General features: G+C 44.8%; 1 protein-coding gene across 8 annotated transcripts in view; it reads right to left on the bottom strand.

The window, feature by feature from the left end:
* Window positions 1-15464, bottom strand: part of Prpsap2 (phosphoribosyl pyrophosphate synthetase associated protein 2) — a 36378-nt gene extending 20914 nt beyond the window's left edge. Inside the window, exons 1-7 of one of the 8 annotated variants that reach the window (XM_075992256.1) lie at window positions 15345-15453; window positions 11243-11378; window positions 10100-10195; window positions 9718-9868; window positions 8518-8570; window positions 6103-6169; window positions 2153-2325 (exon numbers count right to left, since the gene is read on the bottom strand). In XM_075992256.1, the coding sequence (XP_075848371.1) occupies window positions 2153-2325; window positions 6103-6169; window positions 8518-8570; window positions 9718-9836 (412 nt within the window). In that variant the 5' untranslated portion in view covers window positions 9837-9868; window positions 10100-10195; window positions 11243-11378; window positions 15345-15453. Of the gene's footprint in view, window positions 1-2152; window positions 2326-6102; window positions 6170-8517; window positions 8571-9717; window positions 9869-10099; window positions 10196-11242; window positions 11379-15344 lie in introns of all 8 variants that reach the window. The other 7 variants (XM_075992259.1, XM_075992258.1, XM_075992257.1 and 4 more) reach the window with 7 other exon arrangements.
* Between the last annotated feature and the right edge of the window lie 3478 nt (window positions 15465-18942).

Genomic DNA, 18942 nt, shown 5'->3' with positions numbered 1-18942 from the left:
GACAAAGGCCTGCAACTCCAGTTCCAGAGGATCCAATGTACTCTTTTTACCTCAAGGGCACTGCAGACATGTAGCACACAGACACAGCGAAGTCAAAACACAGATAAATATTAAAAAACAAAAGGCTACCATATATTGCAGTTAAACCACTCTTTTGCAGATATGCTCTGCCACACAAACACTTGCATATTCATATATAATGCGGTGCCAGACGGTGGTGGCGCAAGCCTAAAATCCCAGCACTCAGGAGGCAGAGGCAGGCGGATCTCTGTGAGTTTGGGGCCAGCCTGGTCTACAAGAGCTACAGGCTCCAAAGCTACAAAAACAAACAAACAAAAACAAAACAAAAAACAATAACAACAACAACAAACCCAACCAAAAAACCCATATATATATAGTGCTGCTCTATTCACAACCATGAGAAAATAGAATCGGCCACCGGCCTAGAAGTACAAAAGATGACTAGATAATAAAATTGTGGTACATATAAACAATGGAATTTTATTCAACTGTAAAAAAAAATTAAATTTGTAGGAAAATGGATTTGAAGATCATATTAAACAAAGTAATCCAGACTCAGAAAGACAAATATGCATGTCCTCTCATATGTGGATCCTACCTTTTAATGTTATATGTATGAATATATATATGTTAGTGTATGGTATGGATTATGAAACTAGAAAGAAAAGAAAGGTACTGAGAAACAGGAAGGGGGGTAAAATAGCACAGCCTACTTGAGGAGCTCCAAGACAATGAGAAATCCTGTCTCAGAAGAAAGGTAAATTTCAGCTGAGGAACAAGAGCCACAGCTGCCCTCTGGCAAGAGCATGCACACACACCCACGCACACGCGCCCACGCACACGCGCCCACGCACACACACACATGCACACACGCCCATGCACACACACCCATGCACACACGCCCATGCACACACGCCCATGCACACACGCCCATGCACACACACACATGCACACACACACATGCACACACGCACACACCCACGTACACACACCCACGCACACACGCCCATGCACACACGCCCATGCACACACGCCCATGCACACACACACATGCACACACGCCCATGCACACACACACATGCACACACCCACGTACACACACCCACGCACACACGCCCATGCACACACACACATGCACACACACACATGCACACACACACATGCACACACACACATGCACACATGCCTATGCACTTGCACACACTCGTGCACGCACACACACACATCTTTAAAATGAATGATGATCCTAACTCCATGGAGCAAAAATAAAAAAAGATGAAAACTAATAATCTGTACACTAATTTAGAAAACACAAAAATGTTTTTCAAAAATATTTAGGCTGTTACAACCTGGGAATATTTAACAGAAGATGGTTCCTGTACTAGAGTCTAGCAATAAGGTTCAAAAGTGACGGTTTCTCACAAAATTACAAACTGGACTACCAGGGGGTGCAGAGAGGACTTTTTCTCTTTCAAAACTTGAATATGACTAAAACTGTCAACACAAATGTTAAACAAGTAATTCAGGAAACAAATGAAACAGAAGTTCTTCTCATTACTTCTGTGTCTTAGGGTGTTGGAAGCAGAATTCTCTGCAGTTTTCTAATTAAACCAGACCCCAGTTTACTGTGGTATGTTTTTCATGATTTCAGATACCCATGGTCCCAAAACACTTAATGACAAGTTCCAAAAAGAAACAATTGATAAGTTTAAACCTCAGGTCACCAGCGATGTGACCAGTCTTGTGATGGTCTTCTCCTCCCCCAGGACAGGGTACTGGTGATGTGATTGCCACCCAGCTGGAATGTGAATGTAACCATGCAGTACTGCAGGCCAGCACACCTCTCCTGGGAAGGGGGCCCACTGTATAAGCTATCTGTCTTTAAATGTCTTCAAAAGCTGTTCCACTGTTTGCTCTCTGTCCAGAACTCTAGTCAAGATAATGCTTTGGAATTCCTAAGGTAAAAGACAAATCCGCCATGGTGGTACACATCTTTAGTTTCCTCCTCTGGAGGTAGAGACAGGCAAATTTCTGAGTTTGAGGCCAGCCTGGTCTACATAGTAAGTCCCAAGACAGCCAGACATAAAGAGAAGGTCTCAAAAAACAAACAAAGTCAATCTGCCATTCTTACCAGCTTTGCACATCATGGAAGCCAGCAATTTTGAAACAATCGAGCCCCTTTTTCTCATCTTGCACTGCTTGCTATAAGGAAAGTAGGGGATCACACCGATGATGCTCTTGGCACATGAGGTCTTACATGCATACACCATGATCAGGAGCTCCATGATAGTGGTGTTCACGTCCCTGAAAGCCATGGACAGTGTCAGACACTTAGTATGTTACTTATAACTATAATAGACAAAGCATTAGACACAAAAAGGACAAATCCCTTTTCTCTCAGAGCACACGCCCTCTGTTTTCTCACTGCTCAGTGCCACCATCATTCACCCCTTCTCCTGCCCCCATTCCTGTGAACCTCTTCCTCATCATCTCAGTCCTCTGCCCCTCTCTGGAGGGCACCCCAAGAGAGAAGTCTACAGTTGCCTTCTCCTACTCTTCACTCTCTCTCTCCCATAAATATGCCAAAGAAGCTTTAGTATCTGAAACGCTCCCCAGCTTCCACCAAGAGTCTCCAACACTGCCGGGCGGTGGTGGCGCACGCCTTTAATCCCAGCACTCGGGAGGCAGAGGCAGGCGGATCTCTGTGAGTTCAAGACCAGCCTGGTCTACAAGAGCTAGTTCCAGGACAGGCTCCAAAACCACAGAGAAACCCTGTCTCGAAAAAAAAAAAAAGAGTCTCCAACATTTGGCTAAATCCATTGGCTAGTCAGTCTTTCCCTTTCTGCTGCCTCTAAGGCAGCTGTTCGCCTGTGCCGACATTAGATGCACAAGGTTCCTCTGCCTCCTTATGATAATTTGAATGAAAATGGCCGATAGGCTCATAGGGACTAGCACTATTGGGAGATGTGGCCTAGGTGGAGTAGGTTTGGCATTGTTAGAGGAAGTGTGTCTGTCACTGGGGGTGGGCTCTGAGGTCTCCGTTTCTTCCTGTGGCCTGTAGATCCAGATGTAGAACTTTCAGCTTCTTTTCCAGCACCATGTCTGCCTGCGTGCCACTATGCTTCCAGAGTTATGAAAATGGACTAAACCTCTGAACTGTAAGGCACCCCAATTAAATATTTCCTTTGATAAGACTTGCTGTGGTCATGGTGTCTCTTCACAGTAATAGAAATCCCAACTAAGTCACTACTGCTTCCTGTGGTTCTTTTCTTGGTTACGACGGCTCTTGCCACAGTAATTTGTCTTCTCCTCCTCCTTTCACCATCTCTCAGTTCTGTAAATGCTGGCCACTCTCACAGCCCCATCTCTCGCCCAAGATCCCCTTCTGAAAGCAATCTAACTAACTGGTGCTAGGCGTTTCCATCTGAATGTGGAAATCTAACCCACATTAAATGAACTGCTTTTCTCTGAAAATGCCTACATCTTTATAAAACCTGTGCCAACCACCTCACTGGCCACACTGCTCCTCAGGCTACTCTGGACAGTTAGAGGTGACTAGATGCCTCTCTTCACATGGTTTTGCCTTCACCGCTCCACTACTACCCCCACTGGGTGACAGTGGCCTGCTGCTGCTCCCCCTGAAGCCCTCAGTTTACACTCCAAACAGAGCAGCTTGTCTTTAAAGCCCTGAAATGGTTCCCCCTCTACCCACAGCTGCACAGTGCCTCCCAGGGCCCTCTAAGATCTGCTCTCACAGTCTCCACCTTGACACCTGCTCCATGTGCCTTCTTAGACACCAACTCTCCTCTTCACTGAGGCCTGCCTTGTCTGTCCCTTTACCCTCCGACTAGCATCATCCCAACTCTCTCCGATCATTAAAAAAAAAAAAAAAAACTTTGGCAATTTTAGGATTGAACTTAGGGGCTCTTAAATGCAAGACAACTCTTCTACCAGTGAGTAATAGCTTTAGCACTCCCCATTCTGTGCTATATGTCACAAAGCACTTATTCTATGGTCTATCTGATATCTATCAAATTCTACTTTTTGTTTTGCTTTCTTTGAGAGAAAGGTTAACTATGCAGGCAGGGACTGCCAACTTTTTGACACTGTGACATAATACTGAGGTCTACAAATGTGTTGGGCCACGGATGCATACAACCTATGGCCTATAGGACAAATACACCTTGTCCATGTTGCTACTCTGAAACTAATGATCCACTTTAGTCTCTGAGTGCTGGGATTGCAGGCATGCACTACCTTGTCTGGTTTTCATGTTCTCTGTGTGTCTTCCCTCACTACTGTCCCAAGCACAAAAGCATTTTGCACATGTAAGAGAACCCCAATTATTAAAATTATTCAACAAATATTGTTAATAATAGAATGCCAACATTAGGATGAGAAGGCTGTATTACTATTGAACAAACCTGATCCCAGATGAATTAAAAATACTTTCAGAAAAGCATTCTGTAAGGAATAGTAAGCAGGGGAACCGTAACAAGGAGACAGTCACCCTGAGGCCAATACTACCACTAACTCAGATAAGCAAATGGATGACAAGAAAACATCAGTTAATGGAAGGATTGCCTTCATTTAAAATCTGTCCTAGGTTTTTAGTAGCTTAAACTAGTCTGTACTTAAAAGAAGGGGTGCAGTACAACTTAATAGTACGATGCTTGCCCAGCAATAGGAGGAACTTAGTCTGATCCCTACTACTGCTATTAATCCATCAGCAAGTTAACCGACCAACACAGTGCAGCAGACACTGAATGTGACACTATCCAATTCTTAGTCTATCTCTTGGCATCTCATAAAGAAGATCCTGGTGTACAGGCTTTCTGTAACCTGGTCAAGACTGAGAACATGTGGAGAAAGAAAGATTTGATCACACATGTGGGCAAAATAGCCATACAAATAAAATTAAATAAATAAATCTTATATACAGTGTTCTGCCTACATGTATGCCTGCTGGCCAGAAGAGAACACCAGACTTCATTACAGATGGTTGTGAGCCATATGGTTGTTGGGAATTGAACTCAAGACCTCTGGAAGAGTAGACAGTGCTCCTAATTACTGAGCCCTCTCTCCAGGCCCTAAATATATAAATCTTAAAAAAAAAAGAGAGAGAGAGAGAGATGGCTAGAACTGTCCCTAACTCCAATTCTAGGAGATTCAACACCCTTTTGATTTCCATACAAACCAGGATGACATGCAGTACATTTACATACATACACACAAAATATGCATACACATAAGATAAAAAATACATCTAAGAATACAGAAAGGAGACACAGCTCAGTCGGTAGAGTGCTTGCTAAGTATGCACAACACCCTGGGTTAAATCCTCAGCAGTGCATAAAACTGAGCACAGGGACATGTGCCTGTAGTCTCAGAACTCACGAAGTAGAGGCAGAAGGATCAGCAATTTGCCATTCTTGACAACTGTCAAAGCAAACAATACCAAACACTCAAACACACAAATCCAGAGAAGGGCAGTCACGGTGATATTTGCCTGGGAAGGCTAAGGCAGAGAGATCTCTTGAGACCAAGAGTCTGGGGCTGGCCTGGAAACACATCAAGAGTTCTGGTCTACAGAGCTAGTTCCAGGACAGGCTCCAAAGCCACAGAGAAACCCTGTCTCGAAAAACCAAAAAAAAAAAAAAAAAAGAGTTGAAAACAAAACAAAAGAAGGATTGAGGGGGCAAGGGGTAAGAAAGTCAGTGGTTCTGGCAGAAAACCTAGCAAAAAGGCGGCTGCAGAGATGGCTCAGTGGTGAAGAGTGCAGGCTCTCCTGGTGTCCAGGAGCATGTGGTACTGCTCTCAGGCTCAGTTCCACTGGATCTGGAGGCTGCTACATAGAAGCTCATGACCATCTTGAACTCCAGTCCCAGGGGATCTGATGCCCTCTTCTGACCTCTGCAGGTACTTGGCACATACATAGTATGCAAATAAACATGTAGGCAAGAACCTCACGTAAAATGAAACTAAAGACTAGCAAAAGCACATCAGTTTAAAACTATCTTCCCGTGTGGTCAGGTCTTCAGACTGATAGGCGTACCCAACAGGCAGTGAGAAACCACTTACTTTGAAATGGTCTGGATGATAAATACATCTTTTCCTCTCACAGACTCTTGAATTTGGACTCTTGTTTCTAAAGGGAAAAGGAAGGAAAGATATAGTTCAAATTTTTAAGATATACACCAAGTCTGCATTAATTTCCAACCTTGTAAACTACAGAAACCAAGACTACTACCAAACAACAAAACTCACTGACATTAGCATATCGCCATTAGTCACACTTCTAAATCAAATTTAGGCTTCTCCCATCACAGGAAAGCAGTGATGATGTACTCAGTCATCCAGCATCAAATGAAAACTGAGGCACAAACAGTATACTGTGGGATAAAAGAGGATCAGAGAATATACCTGCTCTTAAACACCTGTTATTAGCAACAAAGGACAAATCCAGGACAGAACACTCCACAGGGGAAGGTCTGTAACATCAACACTGGAGGAAAAAGGCAATTTGTGGTCCAGCTCTATATCAACAAGAACCACATCAACCTTCTGTGCAGAGTGGTGCTTGCCTAGAATTCCAACACTCAAGAAGCTGAGACAGGAGGATACAGAGTTGGAAGCTAGACTGGGCCACAAAGACCAGCAAACAAAACAAAACAAAAAAATTTTAAACATGGAAAAATCCAATCACTTGAAGCTAGGAAACATAAAAATAGCAACAACGACAAAAATCATAATTATAGCTAATGTCTTAAAATGTGACAAAAGTATTCTATTTATGAGCAAGAACTTTTATGTAGGAGATGTGACCAGGTATCTAGAATTAAGTAACATATTCAGATAGTAAAACACCAAACCCATGTGGTAGATGTCAATAAGGCCAGTCATGGTACTGTTCTTTCAATTATCTCCTGTTGGAAAGTTTTCATTAGAATGCTGGCAAACTGGAGATGTAACTCAGTGGTAGAATAATTTGCTCACGACTCTGTGCTCCATTTCACTAACAGAAAAAAACAAACAAACAAAAAACAAAACAAAACAACTGGGTGTGGTGATGCCCACTTGTAATGCCAGCATTCAGGAGACTTAGGCAAGAGAATCTCAAGTTTGAAGCTAACCTGGGCTATAAGGTGAGTTCAAGGCCACCTTGGGCTACATAGTAAGTCCATTGGTGCCAAAGTAGCAAGATCATTAGAAAAAAAAAATGAGTGTGCTTACAAAAGATTGTGGTGTGCTGCTACAAATGGGCTTTAGAGTCAAGGTATCTAGATCTAAACCCTGACACTGGTACTTGTGAGACTTTATACCTATCCCTGACCCAGGTTTTCAGAATCTATGAACAGTAAGGAATATAGAAGTTAGTTTCTCGGAATAAACTAAGGCTTTCCCATCTCATTACTCCTAAGCTGGGGAGTGAACCAACCTGCCTTGTTCCATAGCCCCATCCTCCCACAGCACTCCCTCATCCAGTCTCCCTAAAGAGAACCCCCCAGATTTCAATCATGCTCTGCTCTGTAACCACCATCTTAGAGGAGGACAGCAGCAGTACTGGTTGAGAGCTTTCTAAGACTTAAATACCAGACAAAATCCTGTAGTGCGGACAGAGAGAGAATGAGTGTTTACTGAGCACCTACTATGTGTCAGAAGATTATGTCAAGTACAGAGATTATCCCATTTATGACTAGACAAGGATAAGGAGTAAGATTCTCATGTCCATATAAGTCGACCACTACCCTTGCTAGAAGAATTTCACTAAGAATGCCCACCATTCTAAAGAAATGCCAAGGGGGCTGGGAGATGGCTCAGCAGTTAAGAGCACTGCCTGCTCTTCCAGAGGTCCTGAGTTCAATTCCCAGCAACCACATGGTGGCTCACAACCTCTACAGTGAGATCTGATGCCCTCTTCTGGCCTGCCAGCATATATGCAGGCAGAATACTATACACATAATAAAGAAATAAGCCTTAAAAAAAAAAGATTAAATAACATTTCTTGCAACTATTTTCTAGAAACACTTTAAGGCATTAACTCTTTGCTTTACACGAATTAAATAACCAGTAGGTAGGATGCACGAGGTCCTGGGTTTAATAATGCAGCACATATGAGCATGGGTGTACATGTAATTGTGCACATGCCCACATACCTACAAACTAAAAGTATAGGCACACAGTACTTAATCACGTTACTGACAACAGCTAACTAACATTTCCACCCAGCTGACTAGCTGGTTACATCCTTCTGCAGTATTTATTGAATGACATCTAAGAACCAGCACTCAATCCTACATGTGACTTGCACCAGGGATATTTCTATATAGTATTAGTAAAGATTAAAAACCAGATTCTCCACCTTGCCTGCCTGACTTCCTGCTATCAGAACTGACTAGATAACTGGATCTAACTGTCTGGTAGTCAAGGATAACTTGATGACCCATTACACCACATCCTGTAAGATCCACAATATATATGTCCAAGGAAGCTCACCTCTGTTAGGTTCCTGGTAAACCTGCACTTTGCCCATCTCCACCCCCAGCCGCCTAGAGAAGAGAAAGGGGGAAAAGCTGAGAAGGCAACAGAATAGACCCAACATCTTTACTACTAGAGATGACTTATAAGTTGACAAAAGTAAAAGTTATTCTAATTATGAACTAAAGTAAATATTATATCATATCTGTTTGTTGCCTACCCGATCTCACCCCATGACCACCCATGGCCTATGCAATCTGGCTCTCCTGCTTCACAGGCCATCTTCTTAGTGCTCCGGCCCCACAGCCCATGTTCCCCATAGATACCAATACCTCCTACATGCCACAGGACTTGGAACCTGTTGCTCTCTCTGCACAGAGGGGTGGGCTCCACTCCAACCTTCATCTGATGGCTTATTGGGATCTCTCAATTGCTAGACATCCCTTGGTTTAAAAGCTAAATTAGACTATTCTACCCCATTCGTATGCCCTCATTGCCTTCTTCCTGGCATTTGTTACCACCTGAAATTACCTATTTGTTTCTTTTTTTTTTTTCTTTTTTTGGTTTTTCGAGACAGGGTTTCTCTGTGGCTTTGGAGCCTATCCTGGAACTAGCTCTTGTAGACCAGGCTGGTCTCGAACTCACAGAGATCCGCCTGCCTCTGCCTCCCAAGTGCTGGGATTAAAGGCGTGCGCCACCATCGCCCGGCTGAAATTACCTATTTGGTTGTCTTAGCTTGCTTGTCTGACTCCCATACTAAAACGTAAATTACATGAAAAGAAAGTGTTTGACTGGCCTGCTCACAGCTCACAACATCCAGATCAAGGTTTTTTGGTTTGGTTTGGTTTTGGTTTTTCAAGACAGGGTTTCTCTATAGCTTTGGAGCCTATCCTGGAACTAGCTCTATAGACCAGGCCAGATCAAGATTTTATGTATAGTAGAGATTTGATATGTGTTAAATCAGTTTGTAAAAATAACACTAAAATATAAGCTAACTATTCTCGTACACTGCATTCACTCCTGTCTGCTAGACTCCAAGAATTTGCCTACAGTGGTGCCTACCACACTCCCGGGAGTTATGGTCACTCACATAAGTATATTCAGATGATATGCAGGTTAGTTATGCCTGCTTTTGAGCTTGACAATCAGTGACAGTCTGATTATCAAATTTAAAATATCACAGTGCATATGGATTTGACTGGTAAAACTGGAACTCACTCAGCAATTTTCTTTGAAAGCTCCATACAGGAGGAATTGGAATTTGCTGAAAACAACACCAGACCTCCTTTGGTTATGTTCATCTTGGTTTCTAATTCAGGAGGCGCCACACAAAACATCAAAACCTTCTTAGCTTTCCACGTCTCAGAGCCTGGAAGAAAAGAGTACAGATAAAGATCACCACATATAAACACACCGGAGCAGATTTTGTCTGTATACAAAGAATGGCTTCAGCAGAGGGCAAACAGCTGCCGCCATAACGGTGGCTTTTATCTTAAGGGGGATATACTGTGGGCAAGAACAGCCCTTGGAGTTTAAGACTGCAAAAGGCACCACAGTTTCATTACTTTTCATGCCCACTGGGAATAAACGATAAACTTACAAGAAAGGTGGAGCTGAAGAGCTCAGTGCTTTACTGTTTGCTGCTTAAAGTCAATTATGGACAACCTCCTGTTATTCTGTGACAACCAAATTCCTCCTGGATTAACACAGAAACATGGCAGAGCCATTAGCAAGGACATGGACTAGCTGATCCTTAAACAAAGAATAAATGGCCCAGATCTTCAATAACACCTGCTCCCCACACTCCCACCCTGCAGCTGCTCTGTGTCACATCCAAAATTTAACTTGTTGACGATGGAGGTGGTTTTGTGATTAAGAGCACTGGCTGCTCTTCCAGAGGACCTTCATTAAATTCCTAGCACCCACACAGAGACTCATAGCTGTCTGTAACTCCAGTTCTAGGGATCCAATACCCTCGGCACCAGGCATGCATAAGGTGCAGATATAAATAAAATTTTAATAATAATAATAATAAATATAAGAATCACTGGGCAGGGCTGGAGAGATGGCTCAGTGGTTAAGAGCACTGACTGCTCTTCCAGAGGTCCTGAGTTCAATTCCCAGCAACCACATTGTGGCTCATAACCATCTGTAATGAGACCTGGCGCCCCCTTCTGGCATGCGGGCACACAGGGAAGAAATGCTATACACATAATAAATAAATTAAAAAAAAAAGAATCACTGGGCATAGCAGGGAACACCTTTAATCTTAGCACTTGGGAGGCAGAGGCAGGACAATCTCTGTGAGTTTGAGATCACCCTGGTTCACAGAACCAGTTCTATGATGGCCAGGGCTACAATGAGACTCTGCTTAAATAAATAAATAAATTTGTTCTGTTCCTTCTCAACTGCAACAAGGCTGACCAGATAATAGTGTTTGTAGGAAATGTACATAGTGGGGCCCCCAAGTGACAGATGTCAGAACAAGAATAGGGCCTAGTCTAAAGGTGACCTTAACCCTCTTTGGCCTGAGTCCTCCTCTCACAGCAAGTGCGAGACTGGGTGGAAGACGTCCAAGCCCACACAAGACATCCAAGCCCACACGTCCTTTTCTCCTCTTCCTTTGTTTACTCAGCTTAGCTAGCTCTTGGGGGACTGGGGCAGCTGTTTTCTTGTTTTGTTTTAGTTTTTAAATTTTTATTATGCAAATTAAAATATTTATTATGCAATAAACCATAAATACCTCTTCCTAGTAAAAACCGGAGGAATTCACCAGCACCACCCTGGCTCTTCCAGGACTCCTCCCCTAGCAGTTAGGGTTCTTCAGCTTAACGAGCACATTGCCTCAGGCATTCTCCACACATTCAGACACTTGAACTCTACAAAAATATGGAAAAACACTTTCAGTGTTTCTAATACAAAAAAAGGATCATTGTGAATAGCTCTAAGTTGCTTGTTCACTAAACTTGAGTCACAGTCTTCCTAACTGCTGCCTGGACTTGAGTGTGGCTCTGCTGTTGTCAGAATGCCATTATCTGAGACAGGCTTCACACACAAGCAGTGGAACCACCTGGACCTAGGCAGCTCAGAGCAGCTCTACCAGCAGGCTAGGAGCACTCTGTAGCAGAGCACCCTTTAGGAGACATTCTAATGGGAAGCCGAAGGTTCCATCGCAGGCTACAGGGCAATTTCCCTTAAACTGACAAGTCACAAACAGAAATGTCTGCAGTCAATCAACTAGTACTGGTAAGGAGTCCACTGGAGAAAACTGCGGAAAGCGGCTGTCGACCAGGGCTCCCCTAATAGTGCTCCGTTAAGACCAGTCCTCCCAAAGCCTGCTTCCATAAAACACAGCCAACTCACTTGCTTACCAACTGTTCTAGATACGCTGAGCACAGCCACAAAGCCTGAATTGTCCCTTGTGTAAAAAGTATTTCGATCCTGGCTTTCAGAGAATGCAGCTCAGCTTCAAAACACTGGGTCGTGGGAAAGAAGCCCTAACATTGGCAAGGCTGAAGGGATGGCTGAGGTTACTGGGCTCCCAGCAGGCACATGGCAGCTCACACCAGTCCTGGTTACCTACTAAACTCAGTAATACGCACAGGAGGGCTACCTTTCTACACCCCTCTACTTCAGTAAGAAGCTCCTAAAAAACAACACAAGAGATCCTGAGAGGATCTGGACCAGCTCTGAGAAGTACTTCGGCCTCTCTCTGCTAGATCTATAGGATTCCAGTCCTTGGGTCTGAAGCCCACATCTCTGAGACCAATCACCCCAAATTCTGCCTTAGAACTGGTCTTCCTCTCCTTGTTGCCTCGTTCTTTCCTTGAAGATTTACAGGAAACACCCTAGTCTTCATTCACACAACAGCCCAGCCTCTCTTACCCATGTGTCCCCCCAGGACCTCTCCTGAAGCCTTTTTTTCTGTGTTTCAAATGCACACAGCAGCCAGTCTGGTCTCCAAAGCTTCTAAAGTCAAACTGTGACATAAGGGCTGGGGTGTAGCTTAATGGTATAAGGCTTGCCTATGATGAGCTTGGGCTCCATGTCAAATCCCTATGTATGCCCACCCTTGAACAGCGGGGATGGGCAGGGCATGCACCTGGAAGGGCAGAAGAATCACTATGACTGCCCAACTCACAAGCTCTTCACCTCTGAGGGCAACCACTGGTTCCATTCTCCCTCACTCTGTTAGAAATTATGTGGTTTTTGGTTTTGAGACAGACAGGCTCTATGTAGCCCCGGCTGGCCTGGAACTCACTATGAAGGTATGCCTTAGACTCACAGATACCAACCTGCCACAGCCCCCCAAATGCTGGGATTGAAGGTGTGCATGCACCAAGAGCAGCCTCCATCTGTGAAATGCTTTTTATCGGGCTTGGGGTCCCCAGCAAAGGGCTGGAAGGTCCCCATTAGCACAAAGTGTCAGTGTGAATAAGAGGACAGAGAACGTTCTCACCCTCCCCCCATATGCCATAATTACTGTTGTGTTTAACCTAAGCTTACTCTAGAATATGTGAAAATTATTTATGCATGGGTGAAAACACATCTTTTCCAGAAAATCTCAGCACCTTTTAAGGAGCAAATCACAGCCATCTCTCTGAATGAGATAATCCGTCAGGTCTCCTGAAGGAGAGCCCTTGTTTAGATGGATTTACTATTTCAAAGCCAGCATCAACACTCAGGCTAGAATTTGGAAGCCTCACGCAGTGCGTGCTATGTCCTCTCTGAAGCATCCACTATGTAACCAACCTTCTAAAGAGACCTTGTAATCCAAGAGGCCTGGGCCACATCTTGGGCTCACTGGACTCCAAGACAATAAAGATAGAGGCTTGGTAACAGCCTCCCCACCAACACTGAAAGTTAAGGCAGCAGAGGGTCAACCAATGCACGCTGAATAAAGCCTCACTTCGGAGACAATAATTAGTAAACAGAACTGAAAGTCACATGTTAACAAAAAGTATACGGAAGTTACTTTTATTAGTGATATACCTCGCTCCAAACGAATCTGCTGCAGTGCTAGAGCGTTTGCCTAGGTTCAACTCCAGCATGGAGAAAACGCTGACAACAATGAGACAGACTGATGGCGGACCTTAGTGAATAGTGGGTGCTTGTGCAGCAGGCCCGGCTTCAACCAACACCAAAATTCAAAAGTACAAAATGAAATTCTGAAAAACTGGAGGGCAGAGCTTAAATTCTTCTTCTGCAGTGCCTGGCGTTTTGTGCACCTATCATGAGAACGCTTTTATATGGCCGATGCTATGTATTTCTGAGTTTCTATTTCTTGGGGACAACTTGAAGAAACAGGAACTAGATTTAAAATTATTTTAAACCTGGGGAAGTAAACGTTTAAATCTTATTTAATGTGCATGTTTGTCTGTACACGTGAGCCTGGTACCCTTGGAGGCCAGAAGAGGGTGTCAGATTCTGTGAGACTGGCATTAGAGGTGGTTATGGGCTGCCACGTGGGTGGGTGCTGGGACTCAAAGTCCAGTCCTGAACAACTAACTCTTAACACTGAGTCAGCCACACACATCTCCAGCCCCACATCTGAGGAGGTAGTTTTAATAAGAAGATGGGTTTGAATGAGGGCCCTAAGAGAGACATACATGGATCTAATTTACATGGGAAATAGAAAAGGGTAAGATCTCCTGAGTAAATTGAGAGCATGGGGACCATGGGAGAGGGTTGAAGTGGGAGGGGAGAGGCAGGGAGGGGAGCAGAGAAAAAATGTAGAGCTCAATAAAATCAACTAAAAAAAACCCCAAAAAGATGGGTTTGTCATTACTTTCCATACTCTTTAACAAAATCACAGTACGTAAAAGCTTCTCCGACTTTTCAGCCTCTTACTCAGGACACTGGCCTCAAAAGGACAGAGCTCAGTCAGTCTGCCTTGTACTACAGTTCTTTGCATACAATAATAGGTTGCATGACACTGGGTCACACAAACATGACCTGGCAACCTGACCTCCGCAATCAACAGAATCAGACAAATACCTAGATTTTGCAATGTCTACTGCAAACATACCTTACTCAGAAAAGACTCATTTTAAGTGCTAAAGAAAGAACATGGTTTTTTTTTGGGGGGGGGGTTGTCAATTTTTGGAATTTATCCCAAGTAAAGATAATAGAAACTGCAAGGTTTTTTTTTTTTTTCTGTAGCCCTGTCTGGCCTGGAACTCACTACGCAGACCAGTCACGATCTTCCACTTGCCTCAGGAATTAAGGGGTGTTTGCCACCAGGTCTCACAAACCGCAAGATTATTTAAGAGCAGAAACACTGGCTCTATTTTAAATCTCAGGATAGCTAATAAATATAATGTTCGTATCTACGCAAATACTGGGTGACAATGGTACAAACCAGCGCGGTTACAGGAAAAGGACAAGACGGGTGTCCTACAGTGGGGCTCAATAGCATGCACTGATTATTTTTATTTGTGCATTAAAATTTTTCAGCACTAGGACAGGGCTGGCTCAAAGGCAGGCCGCTTGCATAGCTTGCAGCACCTTGCGTTCGGCCCCAGCACCGTATGGGGAAAAAAAAAAGAAAAAAACCGTAAGATACTAGAATTTACACTTCCTCAGGCCTCAAAGCCCGGCTCAGTATTTTCATATCCCTCACAAAAGCTAAACACCCAAATTGCGGCAACATCAAAATAAGAAAAATCCTTATCAACAATAAAAAAAACATTTTCGGGTAGAATATCTTAAACCACTCCTCGCTTCTCCTACGTTTGAGTGAAGTACAATTATTCTTTTCCCGGCCACTAAGGTCGGTCGAGCAGAACACGATGCTCCGGGCTCACCGGGCCGCAGTCCGCCCGCCGCGGCTCCCGCCCGCCTACCTGGTCCCGACCCCAGCCCGGCCCGCCGCAGCCTCGGCTGCCGAAGGAAGAGAAGACAGCGCTCCGCACGCCGTCCTACAGCAAAATGGCGACCCAAGCGCGAGAAAGGCGTCCGAGGCTGCGAGGCCAGGGGCGGGGCCTGGGGGCAACTGGCTGGAGAGGGCGGGGCCTTAGGGGCGTGGTCAGAAGGGAGAGGGGAGGGGCGGGAGGTGTGGGTAGAAGTAGGCGCGACACTTGATGCTGTGGGCGTGGCCCACCGGAGTGGGAGGGGAAACGTGTTGTGGGCGTGGCTCAGCGAGTGAGGGGAGGGGTTGAGTGGGCGTGACCAGACTCAGGACGGGAAAGGAGGCGGGGCCCAGAGCAGGCTCTCAGACCTAGAGTTTGGCTGGGACTGTGGGCGTGGCCCGCCCAGGAGGGGTAAGAAAGAGAGGGGGGGGAGGGAAGGGAGAATGAGAGTGGGCGTGGTCAGAAGTAAGGCGATCTAGCTGACCAGAGAAATGTGGTGGGAGGTGAAAGTAAGTTGGCCACTGGTTGCACGGATTCTAAGTGTGGACCTCGTGAGTATGAAGGTTTAGATTTATAGATTCTGGCTGGGTTCAAGTCTTTTCTGGTCTGCAAACTTGAACCAAGTCGCCTCTTTGGTGCTCTTTCCTCTTCTGAGAAAGGGATGACAGCAATACCCGCATCTCGTGGGGTTGTGAGGATTAAGAAATCCGCAAACCTTTCAGCATGGTTCTTGTCATATAGTCGATACTAAGTTATCATTGTTGTTATTGTTATCCTCTTCGTTGCCCCTTTCTTCCTTTATTATAGAAGAATTGGTTCGGTGTTTGGTATGTAGACTGCTTTTCCAGAGGACCTGCGTTTGGTTCCCAGCACCAATATCAGGCAGTTCTCAACTGCCTGTAACTCTAGCTCCAAGAGGATCTGATGTCTCTGACCTCCTCAGACACTTGCATTCACTTGTATGTACCCACACAGAGACATACATACGCATAATTAAAAATAACAATTTTTTTTTTCAAAAAGAATTTGTTTAGGCTGTCCTGACTAGCCTGGAACTTAGAGACTCACCTGTCTCTGCCTCCCTGGTGCTAGAAGTGTGGCCACCGCCCTCAGCAAATTGATTGTTGTCGATACAATATCATTGATGGTGATCCCTTATCATTTATAACATAGTAACAAACAGGTAACACACGCCAGGCATCAGACCATTTACATACATTTATATATAATTTACATAAGTGAGTATAAAAGTAACTTCGAGAGATGAGGTAAGACTTATCTCTATTTTAACAACTGTGGGAACTAAGCTTCTGGTGAAAAGCCACGGACAGACACCACCCACGCTGCCTGGCTCCACATCAACACTAGTGACTCCCATGCCACCCACCATACCACCTCCAGTTCACAAGCCGCCCACCGTACCACCTCCAGTTCACAAGCGAGACAAGCAGACATTTATTGGAGGGTGCCTAGGTGGCTGGAATATAATTATCAGAAGGCCAACGATGGTTAGAGTTCACTGCGGGGGCACGTGGGTAGCTAGAATTCATTGACAGTGTGAATGGAAACTCCTGACAAGAAGCTGTGCCTGCCTGCCGCCTGCCTGCCTGCCTGACTAGGATTTCAGTCCTGTGGAGAGAGACTGGGATGTTATAGATCCAGAGGCTAGTTACCTCATCTCAGGCTAGCTCTAGCCCCCCGAAACAGCCATTTCCTGCCCACCTTTGTGTCTGAGCTAACACCTTGTGACTTAATAGAAAGAAACCTTTTGGAATCTGTAATTCATCTGCTGGCGTTCTTAGCTTTGGGCTGGTGGGAGGAAGGGTCTGATAAATTCAGAAAAGCCTCTGCCATCCTGCTGCAGCGGCCTCTCTGATGCACCCGCCAATATATTTTAAACTTGACTTCATCACTTTCTTTGTTCTGTAAAACTATAGAAACTTCATAAAACCTAGAAAATGGAATTTAGGGAAACCTACACCTATGTTCCTGGGCCATGATCACTCAGAATGGCTTCAGAGTAAGAGAGCTATGGTTTCTGTGTTGACAGAAGGCAGGGGAGTAGAGAAGCTAGAATTCATTGGACCTAGATTGCACATGGAGCTGGAGAATCAAGTCGTCTTAGACTAACATTTTGTTTTACAGGCAAAGAGCATAAGCATTTCAAACTCTGCATTCTAAATGAGGTGCAGGCACTACTTCACAGGCGAGGTTGTTTAATGGTCTTCTTGGCTCGACAATTTTCACGAGACACACGAGACACACTGGAAGGACCAGTGTTGGCACGGGACACACCAAGACCAAGTTCTCAGCACAAAGGAGATGGGTTTGTCCTAGAGGGACAGAGGGCAGGAAATAAAAGACAAAGGCAGAGGGTGAAGAAGAAGGGAAAAGGAACAAGGGGGAGGGGAAGGGGTATTTACCCCAGGGATACAAAGGACTGTCTCACTGTCTCTGGATAGGGAGGAGACAGACGTGACCCACAGGCAAATGGAAGTTTATAAAGGGGAAAGGGGAGACCCTTGGGTTAGGGTGAGCTGTTTTTTTTTTTGATTGGGCATGCAAATTAGGGTAGTGAAAAGGGGGTTTTTAGTTGCTGGACTTTTGATAGCTGGACCTTTCTTGGTAGTCAACGTCAAGAGGAGGAAGTGGCCAAGTAAGGGAATAGGATCTTGGTGATTACCTTTAGGACTGTAACCTAACAGTTCTTAGCAAGGGGAAGGGTAAAGGCAAAACCTGTCAGCGCCATGTTTGCCATGCTTGGCCTTCAGCAAGGCCTGAGAGGTCCACATTTGCAGGATTCACTGACGCCTCTTCTACAGGACACTTTTATTAATTAAACATTAACTAATTGCCGGGCGGTGGTGGCGCACGCCTTTAATCCCAGCACTCGGGAGGCAGAGGCAGGCGGATCTCTGTGAGTTCGAGACCAGCCTGGTCTACAAGAGCTAGTTCCAGGACAGGCTCCAAAACCACAGAGAAACCCTGTCTCGAAAAACCAAAAAAAAAAAAAAAAAAAACATTAACTAATTTTAAATTGTTTTTTAACTGTTGAGATTGATATAAATGATAGCATTTCCCTCTTTACTCTTCTCCCTCCACACCCTCCCGTGTACCCTGCCTCGCTCTTTCAGTTTCATGACCTCTTTTGTTCTTACTTGTCCTTCGTGTGTGTGTGTGTGTGTGTGTGTGTGTGTGTGTGTGTGTGTCTGTCTGTGTGTGTTCCTAAAAACATAAAGACAACTTATACAGGATTTTTGATTGATTGGTGATTGACTGACGGAAACAGGCTCTCACGTGTCAAGACTCTCTTGTAGCCAAGGATGTCCTTCAATTTATGATCTTTCCACTGCAGGATTTTTTGTCTTCCGCTTAGGACACACCCTTGGGGAGTGGCAGATTTTACTCCTTCCCGCATTTGTTTACTTGCATTTGTTGGGGTGTGGATGGAACTGGCCAATCAAGGCAAGTCATCCCTTTCAGCACGGTGGATTGCTCCTTCCTAAGCGTGGGCAGCGGGTTAAGCCAATCGCAACGCAGGAGCCCTTGTTTTGGCCCTTCAGCGAAGGCTCCTCCTTTCCAGTTTACATTC

This window comes from Microtus pennsylvanicus, chromosome 11 (genome assembly GCF_037038515.1).
Source record: "Microtus pennsylvanicus isolate mMicPen1 chromosome 11, mMicPen1.hap1, whole genome shotgun sequence".
Lineage (NCBI taxonomy): Eukaryota > Metazoa > Chordata > Mammalia > Rodentia > Cricetidae > Microtus > Microtus pennsylvanicus.
This window is presented reverse-complemented; position numbering and strand designations above follow the sequence as displayed.